General features: G+C 45.6%; 1 protein-coding gene across 1 annotated transcript in view; it reads left to right on the top strand.

Moving 5' to 3' along the window:
* The window catches only part of LOC306917925 (uncharacterized protein), a gene marked incomplete at its 3' end in the record, with an annotated part of 81,583 nt that overhangs the window by 25,536 nt on the left and 43,703 nt on the right, over positions 1-12,344 (top strand). The window contains exons 8-10 of the mRNA XM_079530823.1: positions 11,084-11,194; positions 11,374-11,487; positions 12,019-12,132. Of these exons, the coding sequence (XP_079386949.1) occupies positions 11,438-11,487; positions 12,019-12,132 (164 nt within the window). The remainder of the gene's footprint in view (positions 1-11,083; positions 11,195-11,373; positions 11,488-12,018; positions 12,133-12,344) is intronic.

Here is a 12,344-nt window from a genome sequence, read left to right as displayed (position 1 = left end):
GTTATTGTAGCAGTCAATTTATATTGGGGGTCGGGAGGGGGCAGGGGGTCCCGAGACATTGCCAAAGCATTTCCGGGGGTCCCCGGCCAAAAACGTTGAGAACCCCTGCCTTAGAGGGATCTCTAAGATCTCTAGATTATGTCCCTTTGAGGGATCTCTAAGGGACATAATCTTCTTGATCCGTCTAATCTTTCTAATGTTTTTGCTCTGGTATTTGTGATCTTTCAGACCCCCTCAACTTCCTTCCGATCGCGTGCTCTTAAATTCAAGCTCTGGTCATTGTTTCCATCAGGCCTTCTTAACCGATGTTTCTGTTCAATCTCTCTGAACATTCTTCACTCCGTTGCATTTTGTTTTGAGGGGCGGCTAGCCCCTCCAACACCTGGCTTTGTGTGTTCCGCCCGTGACCAAGTCTATGGACTTTTTATGACCAAATTATGTTCCGTACAAACTTTCAGCCCAGGTCAATTTCAAATGACGCCACGCGACGTCTTTGAAGATGGACGATCTCGACGTGATCATCACGTGATTCGCCGTGATCACGTTGAATCACGATGTGATGGACGAGGGTAGAGGCGGTTGTTACTTGTCAGACACCGAGCCCGGGTTTGAACTTGCGGTTCCCAGTTCGATCCCGGTGGGCTCCCCCAGAGTCAGTGTCGAAGTGTCCTTGAGCAAGACTCTGAACCCCTGATTGGTCCCGATGTGCAGGTTGGTGCCTTGCATGGTTTCCTCCGCCATCGGTTGTGAATCTCTGTAAAGCACCTTGGATAAAGGCGCTCTATAAATGGACAATTTAGCTACCAAGCAGCTATGGAGAAATCTGCCCCATCCCTAGTAGCTGCAACGTGAAATAGATTAACACGATATACTGGACATTCTGCACAACTAGTATAGACTACTTAAGTTTAAACGTTTAAGTGCACTTACATTTAAGGCATTATAGATTTTATGACATATTGAAACCATCCTCCTGATTGGCAGCTAGGAGGCTGGATGGATGTTTGAAGTCACAAACTAATCCATAGCTTATGTTATATCAACTGTGGAATTACTTGGGTATTTCTACACTGATATATTGCTGATTATATGCATCATTGACACTGAAGCGACATCAAGAAAGGTTACTGAGCTGAATACAATAATTAAAGATCTAATAAGGGTCCATTTGGTTACCAACTCTTTAGCTGGGGACCACCTGGAACCCTCTCAAGGTCCCACTTTAGGGTAAAACAAAAATGTGAGGGGCGCTAATATTAAAGTCTAACTCATGTTGATTAGGTGATGTAGCCTAATGGTGACACAAACATTAAACGCCATTAACAATAAAGAGACAATATGATGTAATGAGTTACAAAATTCCGTAAGTTTTCCATTCATTGTCAATGGCGTTTATTAAACAAACATTGGACTAAAGACAAACATTAAACCTGTGTATATATAGACCAATTATTTGTTTACAAACATTGGGACTGGACGCACGGGTCACTGTTTCATGTAATCAATTCCCAACAGATCTCCAAACCTGTTGTTTTGGGGAGCGCTGGTTTCAGTCCATTCAACCTCCTCTTGTGAGTTGGCTAGTGAGGTGCACCCTAGGAGACATTTATACTTCAAAGCCCAACAGTATTGCGCACAGAGAACAGCTGATATACAAGCTCACATCGCAGATGCGACTGTTGTGAGCGTAGAGGTCTGCGTGCGCGACACCATCGCGGGACGAAGCATACATTATACTTGATGGACTGCAGGTGCGCGTGCAGCCGTGGACAAACAGGCTCTGCTGCCGTGATCACCTCCCGTTCTTATGACAGCGACTGGAGGTGTGGTTTTGAGGACAACTGTTTTGAATTGCTATTATTGTTCAAACACAACAGAAACCAGGGATTATATATTTCAAGGGCGAGAGATCACAATACAAATCCTAATCATTCTTCCTCCACACTGTGAGAAAAACAGCACCTGAAAGTTTGATGGGGCATTTTTTACACGTGAGTGCAGTTAGAACTTTTCCATTGCATCTTATGAGAGGTGGTGTTCTTCTGCTGCCTTTCTGCGCGCGCATGCTGTTTCATATCAGTGTGACGTCGTCTGATAAGGCGTCTATAGGCTTCAAAAAACAAGTTTGAACTGAAATAAGTAGATTTGTTGAGGATTCACTCATTCGTCAGCTTTCAGCTCCACACTAGTGTTATGCTGACACCTAATGGATGATGTGGGGAACTACACTTGTCTTCTAAACACGAGTGGAAGAATAGTTTCAGTTAATTGATTGATTTATTGATTAACCGATTGATTGATTTGAAATGACTAACACGCTCAGTGTCCATTACTTCTGAACACAATATATGATGCCCACTTTGACAGGCTGGAATGGCTTAGGGTCGACGACAGAGTACAGCATCTTGCAATGGGTCTGGTCCACAAGATTCGATACACCACCAAGATACCCATGTAGGCCTACCTGTCTAGATACTTCCTTAATGTTAACGAAGTCCACACCCACAACACCAGAGGGAGTGCAACGAACCATGTACAACCCAGATTCGGCACAAACAAGGGACTAAATTCTTTTCGCTGAGTCCTATGCCACCAAAATGTGGAACGCCCTACCAACTGTCATTAAGACATGCGAATCCCTTGACTCCTTCAAAACCGCTCTCAAAGGGCACCTACGGATGGCTGCAATTCGAAACTGGCCCCCGTAAAATCTGAATCCCCCCCCCCGCCCCCCCCTTTTTTCCCCTCACTGTATATATTTCTTTTCCCTTTTTACCTCCTTTATGATGAATTCCTGTTCTGTCTATAGAAGTGTCTATTTGTACGTCTCTAAATGTTTTGATGATTTGAACATGGTGGACCCTATTGGAAACAAGTGTAATGCTTAATTGGGTCGTCCACTCACAGTTAACAGCCTTTGTATTGAGTTTGTGCTTGAAATGTACTGTAATTCTGCAAACTGTTAATAAATTCTTCAATCAATTTGGTATCATTTTCTATCTCTGGGGCACCCAATGTACACAATAGTACCTAAACTCAGATTGTAACAAATATTTTCACACTCACCCTGTAAGGGTCCATTTGGTTCCATGTGTTACACTCTCAGAGTTACAGACCTGCAAGGGTCCATTTGGTTCCATGTGTTACACTCTCAGAGTTACAGACCTGTAAGGGTCCATTTGGTTCCATGTGTTACACTCTCAGAGTTGCAGACCTGTAAGGGTCCATTTGGTTCCATGTGTTACACTCTCAGAGTTACAGACCTGTAAGGGTCCATTTGGTTCCATGTGTTACACTCTCAGAGTTACAGACCTGTAAGGGTCCATTTGGTTCCATGTGTTACACTCTCAGAGTTACAGACCTGTAAGGGTCCATTTGGTTCCATGTGTTACACTCTCAGAGTTACAGACCTGTAAGGGTCCATTTGGTTCCATGTGTTACACTCGGACCCCTTTTCCACCGGTTGGTTGGTTGGTGGAACCGGTTCAGTTCTTTTTGGTTCTTAGTCCATGAGCCACAGCTCCAAAATTGGAGCTCTGGCTCCAATTATGGACACCCATACTAGTAGGAATCGGGCATTCACTTCTAGTCACTTTTACTAGTTGACTAGTTTACAAAAAAATATATTTTTTTGGAAATATATATTTGTACATTTAAAAAACTGTGTACATTGGTGACTATAACTATAATCTACCTGATATTGATTTTTTTGAGTGGTGCAAACCACTCCAACAACTGGCTTTGTACCCGTGTACCCGTGTTTGTTCGTACCAAAAAAGCGAGCATGGTTGCTATGACACAGATGCTTTCCTGGTTCTAATGTACAGTAACTATAACAATAAATGTGTAGTTGCACCACTCAGTTCACACAGGTGTGATTTTTTTCTTATCAACTAGTACCAACAAGTTCGACTAGTGGATTTACTAGTCGACTAGTAAACTAGTCGACTAGTTGCTTAATGCCCTAGGATACAAAGGCAGGCTGAAAGGCAAGCATTTGCATTCCAGTGGGTGATTGAGCGTCGGGCTCTACGCAGCAACGGCCATCAGGTCTGGTGTTTCTCCTCTCTTTTCTCAATCGTGTTTTGAAATGGATTTTTATACGACGGGAAGACTTGGAATTCCCCTCTCGCGTACCAGTGGCACATGTCCCGCGGACCGGCACCGGTCCGCGTACCAGTGGCACATATGTCCTCTCGCGTACCAGTGGCACATATGTCCTCTCGCGTACCAGTGGCACATATGTCCTCTCGCGTACCAGTGGCACATGTCCCGCGGACCGGCACCGGTACGCGGACCGGCACCGGTCTGCGTACCGGTGGTTGCAGGGAACCTCTGCTCTACCCTGAGCCATCCCACCCAGGTCACCCTAGCATCATGAGCAGGGGTGAGGTGAGTCCTAGGAGGTCTATAGTATCACCCTAGCATCATGAGCAGGGGTGAGGTGAGTCCTAGGAGGTCTATAGTATCACCCTAGCATCATGAGCAGGGGTGAGGTGAGTCCTAGGAGGTCTATAGTATCACCCTAGCATCATGAGCAGGGGTGAGGTGAGTCCTAGGAGGTCTATAGTATCACCCTAGCATCATGAGCAGGGGTGAGGTGAGTCCTAGGAGGTCTATAGTATCACCCTAGCATCATGAGCAGGGGTGAGGTGAGTCCTAGGAGGTCTATAGTATCACCCTAGCATCATGAGCAGGGGTGAGGTGAGTTCTGGGTGTAAGGCCTATAGTAGGCCTAGTCACCTGGCCAGCTTGTTTTGAATGATTGATTGATTGATTGATTGATTGAAGAAGTTAACAGTTTGCAGAATGGGTAGAGTTCAGGAAACGTACAGGTCAATACTGACCTGACTGCCCACTGTGTTCACTGTGTTTTAGTGACCACTCTTCCTATGTCTGCACGCGCACGCACGCACGCAAGCACGCACGCACGCACGCACACACACGGTGTGGCCTTCCTCCAATCGCACACACCTGCCGGCAATCATCCCTTGCCAGGTGTGTGTGTGTGTGTGTGTGTGTGTGTGTGTGTGTGTGTGTGTGTGTGTGTGTGTGTGTGTGTGTGTGTGTGTGTGTGTGTGTGTGTGTGTGTGTGTGTGTGTGTGTGTGTGTGTGTGTCATAAACAAAGTAATACGTCAGGATTCAGGAACAAAGTCCACACACACACACACACACAGAGGTGTGTCACATTGCATTATTAACAGAGTGACATGTAGTTCAGGCTCCATTTTGACTCGACTCTGGAAACAGAAGAACTTCATGTCTGGTAAGAATACGTTTATGTAACAATGTTTAGTGTTTGTTATGGAGGAGGGATTGAGATTAAGATTATTATTATTTAATGTTTTAAGAATTTGAAATGGTGAAAACAGCCGATCTACAAGCTCACATTGCGTCGATATTGTACGATATTGTTTAAGGCCTTGTGAAAGACCCGGCCGCAACTGGCTCTCTTGGCGTGGCTTGTTGCTTGATCTTCTCTTTTTTAAGTTTTTTTTAATCCTTTATTTACCCAGGGTAGTAGCTGAGCACAAGTGCTCATTTTCACATTAAAACCTGGGAGCTGACCAGTACAACCTCAGTCTGATACTGTTGTACTGACCAGTACAACCACAGTCTGATACTGTTGTACTGACCAGTACAACCACAGTCTGATACTGTTGTACTGACCAGTACAACCACAGTCTGATACTGTTGTACTGACCAGTACAACCACAGTCTGATACTGTTGTACTGACCAGTACAACCACAGTCTGATACTGTTGTACTGACCAGTACAACCACAGTCTGATACTGTTGTACTGACCAGTACAACCACAGTCTGATACTGTTGTACTGACCAGTACAACCACAGTCTGATACTGTTGTACTGACCAGTACAACCACAGTCTGATACTGTTGTACTGACCAGTACAACCACAGTCTGATACTGTTGTACTGACCAGTACAACCACAGTCTGATACTGTTGGCCACTAAGCAGCTCCACTGGAGCAGTTGGGGGTTCAGTGCCTTGCTCAAGGGCACTTCAGCGGTGTTGGGTGAGTGATGACCAATCACTTCCCTACCCAAATTTGTCCTGCCCGTCCGGGGAATCGAACCGGCAACCTTTCTGCAACAAGGGCGCTCCTCTAACCCTTAGGCCACTGCTAAGATTTGTTGAGTTGGAGGTGGTCTTGGTGTGGCTTGTTGTCTGATACTGAGTTGGAGGTGGTCTTGGTGTAGCTTGGTGTCTGATACTGAGTTGGAGGTGGTCTTGGTGTAGCTTGGTGGCTGATACTGAGTTGGAGGTGGTCTTGGCGTAGCTTGGTGGCTGATACTGAGTTGGAGGTGGTCTTGGTGTAGCTTGGTGGCTGATACTGAGTTGGAGGTGGTCTGGGTGTAGCTTGGTGGCTGATACTGAGTTGGAGGTGGTCTTGGCGTGGCTTGGTGGCTGATACTGAGTTGGAGGTGGTCTTGGTGTAGCTTGTTGTCTGATACTGAGTTGGAGGTGGTCTTGGTGTAGCTTGGTGTCTGATACTGAGTTGGAGGTGGTCTTGGTGTAGCTTGTTGTCTGATACTGAGTTGGAGGTGGTCTTGGTGTAGCTTGGTGGCTGATACTGAGTTGGAGGTGGTCTTGGCGTGGCTTGGTGGCTGATACTGAGTTGGAGGTGGTCTTGGCGTGGCTTGGTGGCTGATACTGAGTTGGAGGTGGTCTTGGCGTAGCTTGGTGGCTGATACTGAGTTGGAGGTGGTCTTGGTGTGGCTTGGTGTCTGATACTGAGTTGGAGGTGGTCTTGGTGTAGCTTGTTGTCTGATACTGAGTTGGAGGTGGTCTTGGCGTAGCTTGGTGGCTGATACTGAGTTGGAGGTGGTCTTGGTGTAGCTTGGTGGCTGATACTGAGTTGGAGGTGGTCTTGGTGTAGCTTGTTGTCTGATACTGAGTTGGAGGTGGTCTTGGTGTAGCTTGGTGGCTGATACTGAGTTGGAGGTGGTCTTGGTGTAGCTTGGTGGCTGATACTGAGTTGGAGGTGGTCTTGGCGTAGCTTGGTGGCTGATACTGAGTTGGAGGTGGTCTTGGCGTGGCTTGGTGGCTGATACTGAGTTGGAGGTGGTCTTGGTGTAGCTTGTTGTCTGATACTGAGTTGGAGGTGGTCTTGGTGTAGCTTGGTGGCTGATACTGAGTTGGAGGTGGTCTTGGCGTGGCTTGGTGGCTGATACTGAGTTGGAGGTGGTCTTGGCGTGGCTTGGTGGCTGATACTGAGTTGGAGGTGGTCTTGGCGTGGCTTGGTGTCTGATACTGAGTTGGAGGTGGTCTTGGTGTAGCTTGTTGTCTGATACTGAGTTGGAGTTGTCTGGACGCACGCACGCACGCACGCACGCACGCACGCACACGCACACGCACACGCACACACACACACACACGGTGTGGCCTTCCTCCAATCGCACACACCTGCCGGCAATCATCCCTTGTCAGGTGTGCGTGTGTCATAAACAAAGTAATATGTCAGGATTCAGGAACAAAGTCCACACACACACACACACACACACACACACACACACACACACACAGAGGTGTGTCACATTGCATTATTAACAGTGACAGGTAGTTCAGGCTCCATTTTGACTCGACTCTGGAAACAGAACAACTTCATGTCTGGTAAGAATACGTTTATGTATGTATTTAGTGTTTGTTATGGAGGAGGTATTGAGATTAAGATTATTATTATTTAATGTTTTAAGAATTTTAAATGGCGAAAACAGCCGATCTACAAGCTCACATTGCACGATATTGTTTAAGGCCTTGTGAAAGACCCGGCCGCAACTGGCTCTCTTGGCGTGGCTTGTTGCTTGATCTTCTCTTTTTTAAGTTTTTTTTAATCCTTTATTTACCCAGGGTAGTAGCTGAGCACAAGTGCTCATTTTCACATTAAAACCTGGGAGCTGACCAGTACAACCTGACCAGTACAACCTGCTTGTTGTCTGCTCTGCTGAGTTGGAGGTGGTCTTGGTGTAGCTTGTTGTCTGATACTGAGTTGGAGGTGGTCTTGGTGTGGCTTGTTGTCTGATACTGAGTTGGAGGTGGTCTTGGTGTAGCTTGTTGTCTGATACTGAGTTGGAGGTGGTCTTGGTGTGGCTTGGTGTCTGATACTGAGTTGGAGGTGGTCTTGGTGTAGCTTGTTGTCTGATACTGAGTTGGAGGTGGTCTTGGTGTAGCTTGTTGTCTGCTCTGCTGAGTTGGAGATCGGGGTTCTAAACGTTACAATATATTATCTTCCATATATGGTGTGTTGAATGAATTACAACATGAAGCCTTGAATTCATGGAGATTGTATAGTTTCTGTCTCATTCCTCAATGGAATATGAAAATTGACAAAAGAAAAAAATATATAGGGATGTATGTTTGGTTTATGGCCATATGGGTCCATTTGTTACACTCCAGCTCAAACCAGCTCTGTGGTCTTGTGGTTAGAGTGTCCATCCTGAAACTGGGAGGTCGGGGTTCGATCCCCGGCCGGGTCATACCAAAGACTGTAAAAATGGGACCCAATGCCTCCCTGCTTGGCACTCAGCATCAATGGGTTGGATTGGGGGGTCAGTCCCTGCTTGGCACTCAGCATCAAGGGGTCGGATTGGGGGGTCAGTCCCTGCTTGGCACTCAGCATCAAGGGGTTGGATTGGGGCGTCAGTCCCTGCTTGGCACTCAGCATCAAGGGTTGGATTGGGGGGTCAGTCCCTGCTTGGCACTCAGCATCAAGGGTTGGATTAGGGGGTCAGTCCCTGCTTGGCACTCAGCATCAATGGGTTGGATTGGGGGGTCACTCCCTGCTTGGCACTCAGCATCAAGGGTTGGATTGGGGGGTCAGTCCCTGCTTGGCACTCAGCATCAAGGGTTGGATTGGGGGGGTCAGTCCCTGCTTGGCACTCAGCATCAAGGGTTGGATTAGGGGGTCAGTCCCTGCTGGGCACTCAGCATCAAGGGGTTGGATTGGGGGGTCAGTCCCTGCTTGGCACTCAGCATCAAGGGTTGGATTGGGGGGTCAGTCCCTGCTTGGCACTCAGCATCAAGGGGTTGGATTGGGGGGTCAGTCCCTGCTTGGCACTCAGCATCAAGGGTTAGATTGGGGGGTCAGTCCCTGCTTGGCACTCAGCATCAAGGGGTTGGATTGGGGGGGTCAGTCCCTGCTTGGCACTCAGCATCAAGGGGTTGGATTGGGGGTCAAATCAACTATAAAATGATTCCCGAGCGCGGCACGGTTGCAGCTCACCGCTCCAAGAGATTAAGGTCAAATGGGGAGAACAGATTTCGCAGCCAGTATATGACAATTAGTAAAACTTTAATCTTTAACTGTCAGAGTTATAGACCCATAAGGGTGTCAAGTACAGTAATTCAGAGTAAATGTACTTTGTACCACATTATAGTCAATAGAGAATTGCTGATTGATGAGGTCAGTAAGGGGTTAAAGTTCATAGATACTCAGATTACAGTCGGTGAGAATAGACTCTATGTTGAAACAAGACTACATGTTAATGATTGACAGATCTATGGTTTAAAATGATAACATATTTATTGTGTGTGCGTGTTTTTGTGTGTGTGTGTGCGTGTGCGTGCGTGCGTACATTCAGTATTTCGTGTCATTGACTGTAACCTTTGCCTCGGACACCACATGCATTTTCCCGACAGGTGTAATAAAGGCGTAAAGATTTATTTCAATGGCTGTAACCCTGACAGGTTACATAAAGACCTAAAGATGAGTGATTGTGGGGAGAGAGAGGAGGGTGGAGCTGACAGAGCAGAGTCTCCAACTCCCAGCCTTCTGTTTGTGAAGAGTGAGCGGTCTATGGGAGATCCTCCTGACTTCACTAATGAACCTGGACCTCCACACACTAAGTATGTCAAATCTCCTATACTATACAATATGTACACACTATAAAATATACTATAACTCTATAACTTTCTGTCCAATCTTAATTAATAGATTATAAATTACTATGTGTGCTCCAGGTGTGCAGGTTGTGAATGAAGTGGTACAAACCACTATGTGGCAAATCTGTCTGTCTGTCTGTATGTCTGTCTGTCTGTCTGTCTGTCTGTCTGTCTGTCTGTCTTCAGATTTCTCAGACTCCATCCTGATTGGCTAAGATTGGCTTCCAAAGTTTGCAGGAGTGCAACAAAATGCTGCAAATCATGAACACATCGTGTTCATCAAATTGTTTGATTTCTCATAATCCACCCTCATTGGCTACGATTGGCTTCTAAACTTTTCAGGAGTAGCCCGCTTTGTACCCGTTTTGTACAAATCGCCACAACTACTCAACGCAGCGTTGAGTTTGTGCGATTGTGGTGAAACTGCGCATGCATATAGGCTTTGGAAGAAATGCCACTTGACAGTTTTCAAATCAGCCTCATGGTGGCGCTACAACAGGCCAAGCCGCGTCACACACACACACACACACACGTTTATATTGCTAAACATTTTGCCAAACATCACACACACACTCCTATCCTCCTGGTGGAGACCTGTGCCCAGAAGGGCACTTTTTCTAGTTTCTGCTGTTTTTCTTGTTGCTGCTATGAATCCCAAGTCTTATACTTGTATAATGTGATGTGAAAATATAGAATGTTGAAATATCCATTCACATGATGATTGTAGAAAACATCTGTATGATTCCAGAAGTGTCCACCACAGAGCAGAGTCACCAACACCCAGCCTACTGTCTGTGAAGAGTGACAAGTCTATGGGAAAGCCTATTAACTTCAGTAATGAACCTGGACCTCCACACGCTAAGTATGTGAATCCTCCTGTACAATAAAACACAACAATAAAACAAACAAAGAAACAATGTCATTCCACAGCTAAACAGTACATTTTGACAGAATATTGATTGATATTTGATCCACACTTTGTACTCTGGTTTTGCGAGTCGACCTGTTGCGTCAGACTGAAATATTGTTTAAGTGTTTCACCCTGTAAGTGACATCACGCAAACATCCACATTCATTACTGTCTGTGTTAGGGTTTATTGTTTATTTATTATTTCTAGTAGTATTATTCACTGTCTCTGTTGTTTATGTGTTGTTATTTCTGTCTGTATGATTCCAGAAGTGTCCACCACAGAGCAGAGTCTCCAACTCCCAGCCTTCTGTCTGTGAAGAGTGACTGGTCTTTACAACATCCTCCTAACTTCACTGAACCTGGACCTCCTGATACACAGTATGTCAATCCTCCTGTACACTATGACACTATAACATGACACATTTAATTAACGTTGTTTTAGAAAAAAGTTTACATTGTTTTGTTGCTTTTTCTTCTTATTGCTGTGATGTTGAGTAGCTGAAACTCAAGAAGGTTTACTCTCTTATACTTGACGTACATATTTGTTCTGATTCCAGAAGTGTCCACCACAGAGCAGAGTCTCCAACAGCCAGCTGTGTGTCTGTGAAGAGTGACTGGTCTATGGGAGATCCTCCACTCTTCAGTAATGAACCTGGACCTCCACACACACAGTACGTCAAACCTGTCTGTCAGATATACCCATCCATCCGTCTTCAACCGCTTATCCGTAGTCGGGTCGCGGGGGCAACAGCTCCACCAGAGAGCTCCCCACTTTTCAAGTGAAGAAGCAGCGGTTCTACTCTCTGGCATGACTGAACTTCTCACTCTATCTCTAAGGGAGAGGCCAGCCACCCGTCTGACAACTTATTTCGACCGCTTGTATTCGCGACCTTATTCTTTGGGTCACATGACCCACATTTCATGACCGTAGGTCATAGGTCACAGGTCATGACCCACACTTCATGTCAGATATATGTCTCTCCTTATCTCCTCTCCTTATCTCCTCTCCTTATCTATACAGATCTACTGTAACAGTTATCATATTGTTTTACTACTTCATTTATTCTGTTCATATTTTCTGCTGTTTTTCTTGTTGCTGCTATGGATCCCAAGTCTTATACTTGTATAATGTGATGTGAAAATATAGAATGTTGAAATATCCATTCACATGATAATTGTAGAAAACATCTGTATGATTCCAGAAGTGTCCACCACAGAGCAGAGTCACCAACACCCAGCCTACTGTCTGTGAAGAGTGACAAGTCTATGGGAAAGCCTATTAACTTCAGTAATGAACCTGGACCTCCACACGCTAAGTATGTGAATCCTCCTGTACAATAAAACACAACAATAAAACAAACAAAGAAACAATGTCATTCCACAGCTAAACAGTACATTGAAGACTGTTTTTGACAGAATATTGATTGATATTTGATCCACACTTTGTACTCTGGTTTTGCGAGTCGACCTGTTGCGTCAGACTGAAATATTGTTTAAGTGTTTCACCCTGTAAGTGACATCACGCAAA

This window comes from Electrona antarctica (genome assembly GCF_951216825.1).
Source record: "Electrona antarctica genome assembly, contig: scaffold_220, whole genome shotgun sequence".
Lineage (NCBI taxonomy): Eukaryota > Metazoa > Chordata > Actinopteri > Myctophiformes > Myctophidae > Electrona > Electrona antarctica.
This window is presented reverse-complemented; position numbering and strand designations above follow the sequence as displayed.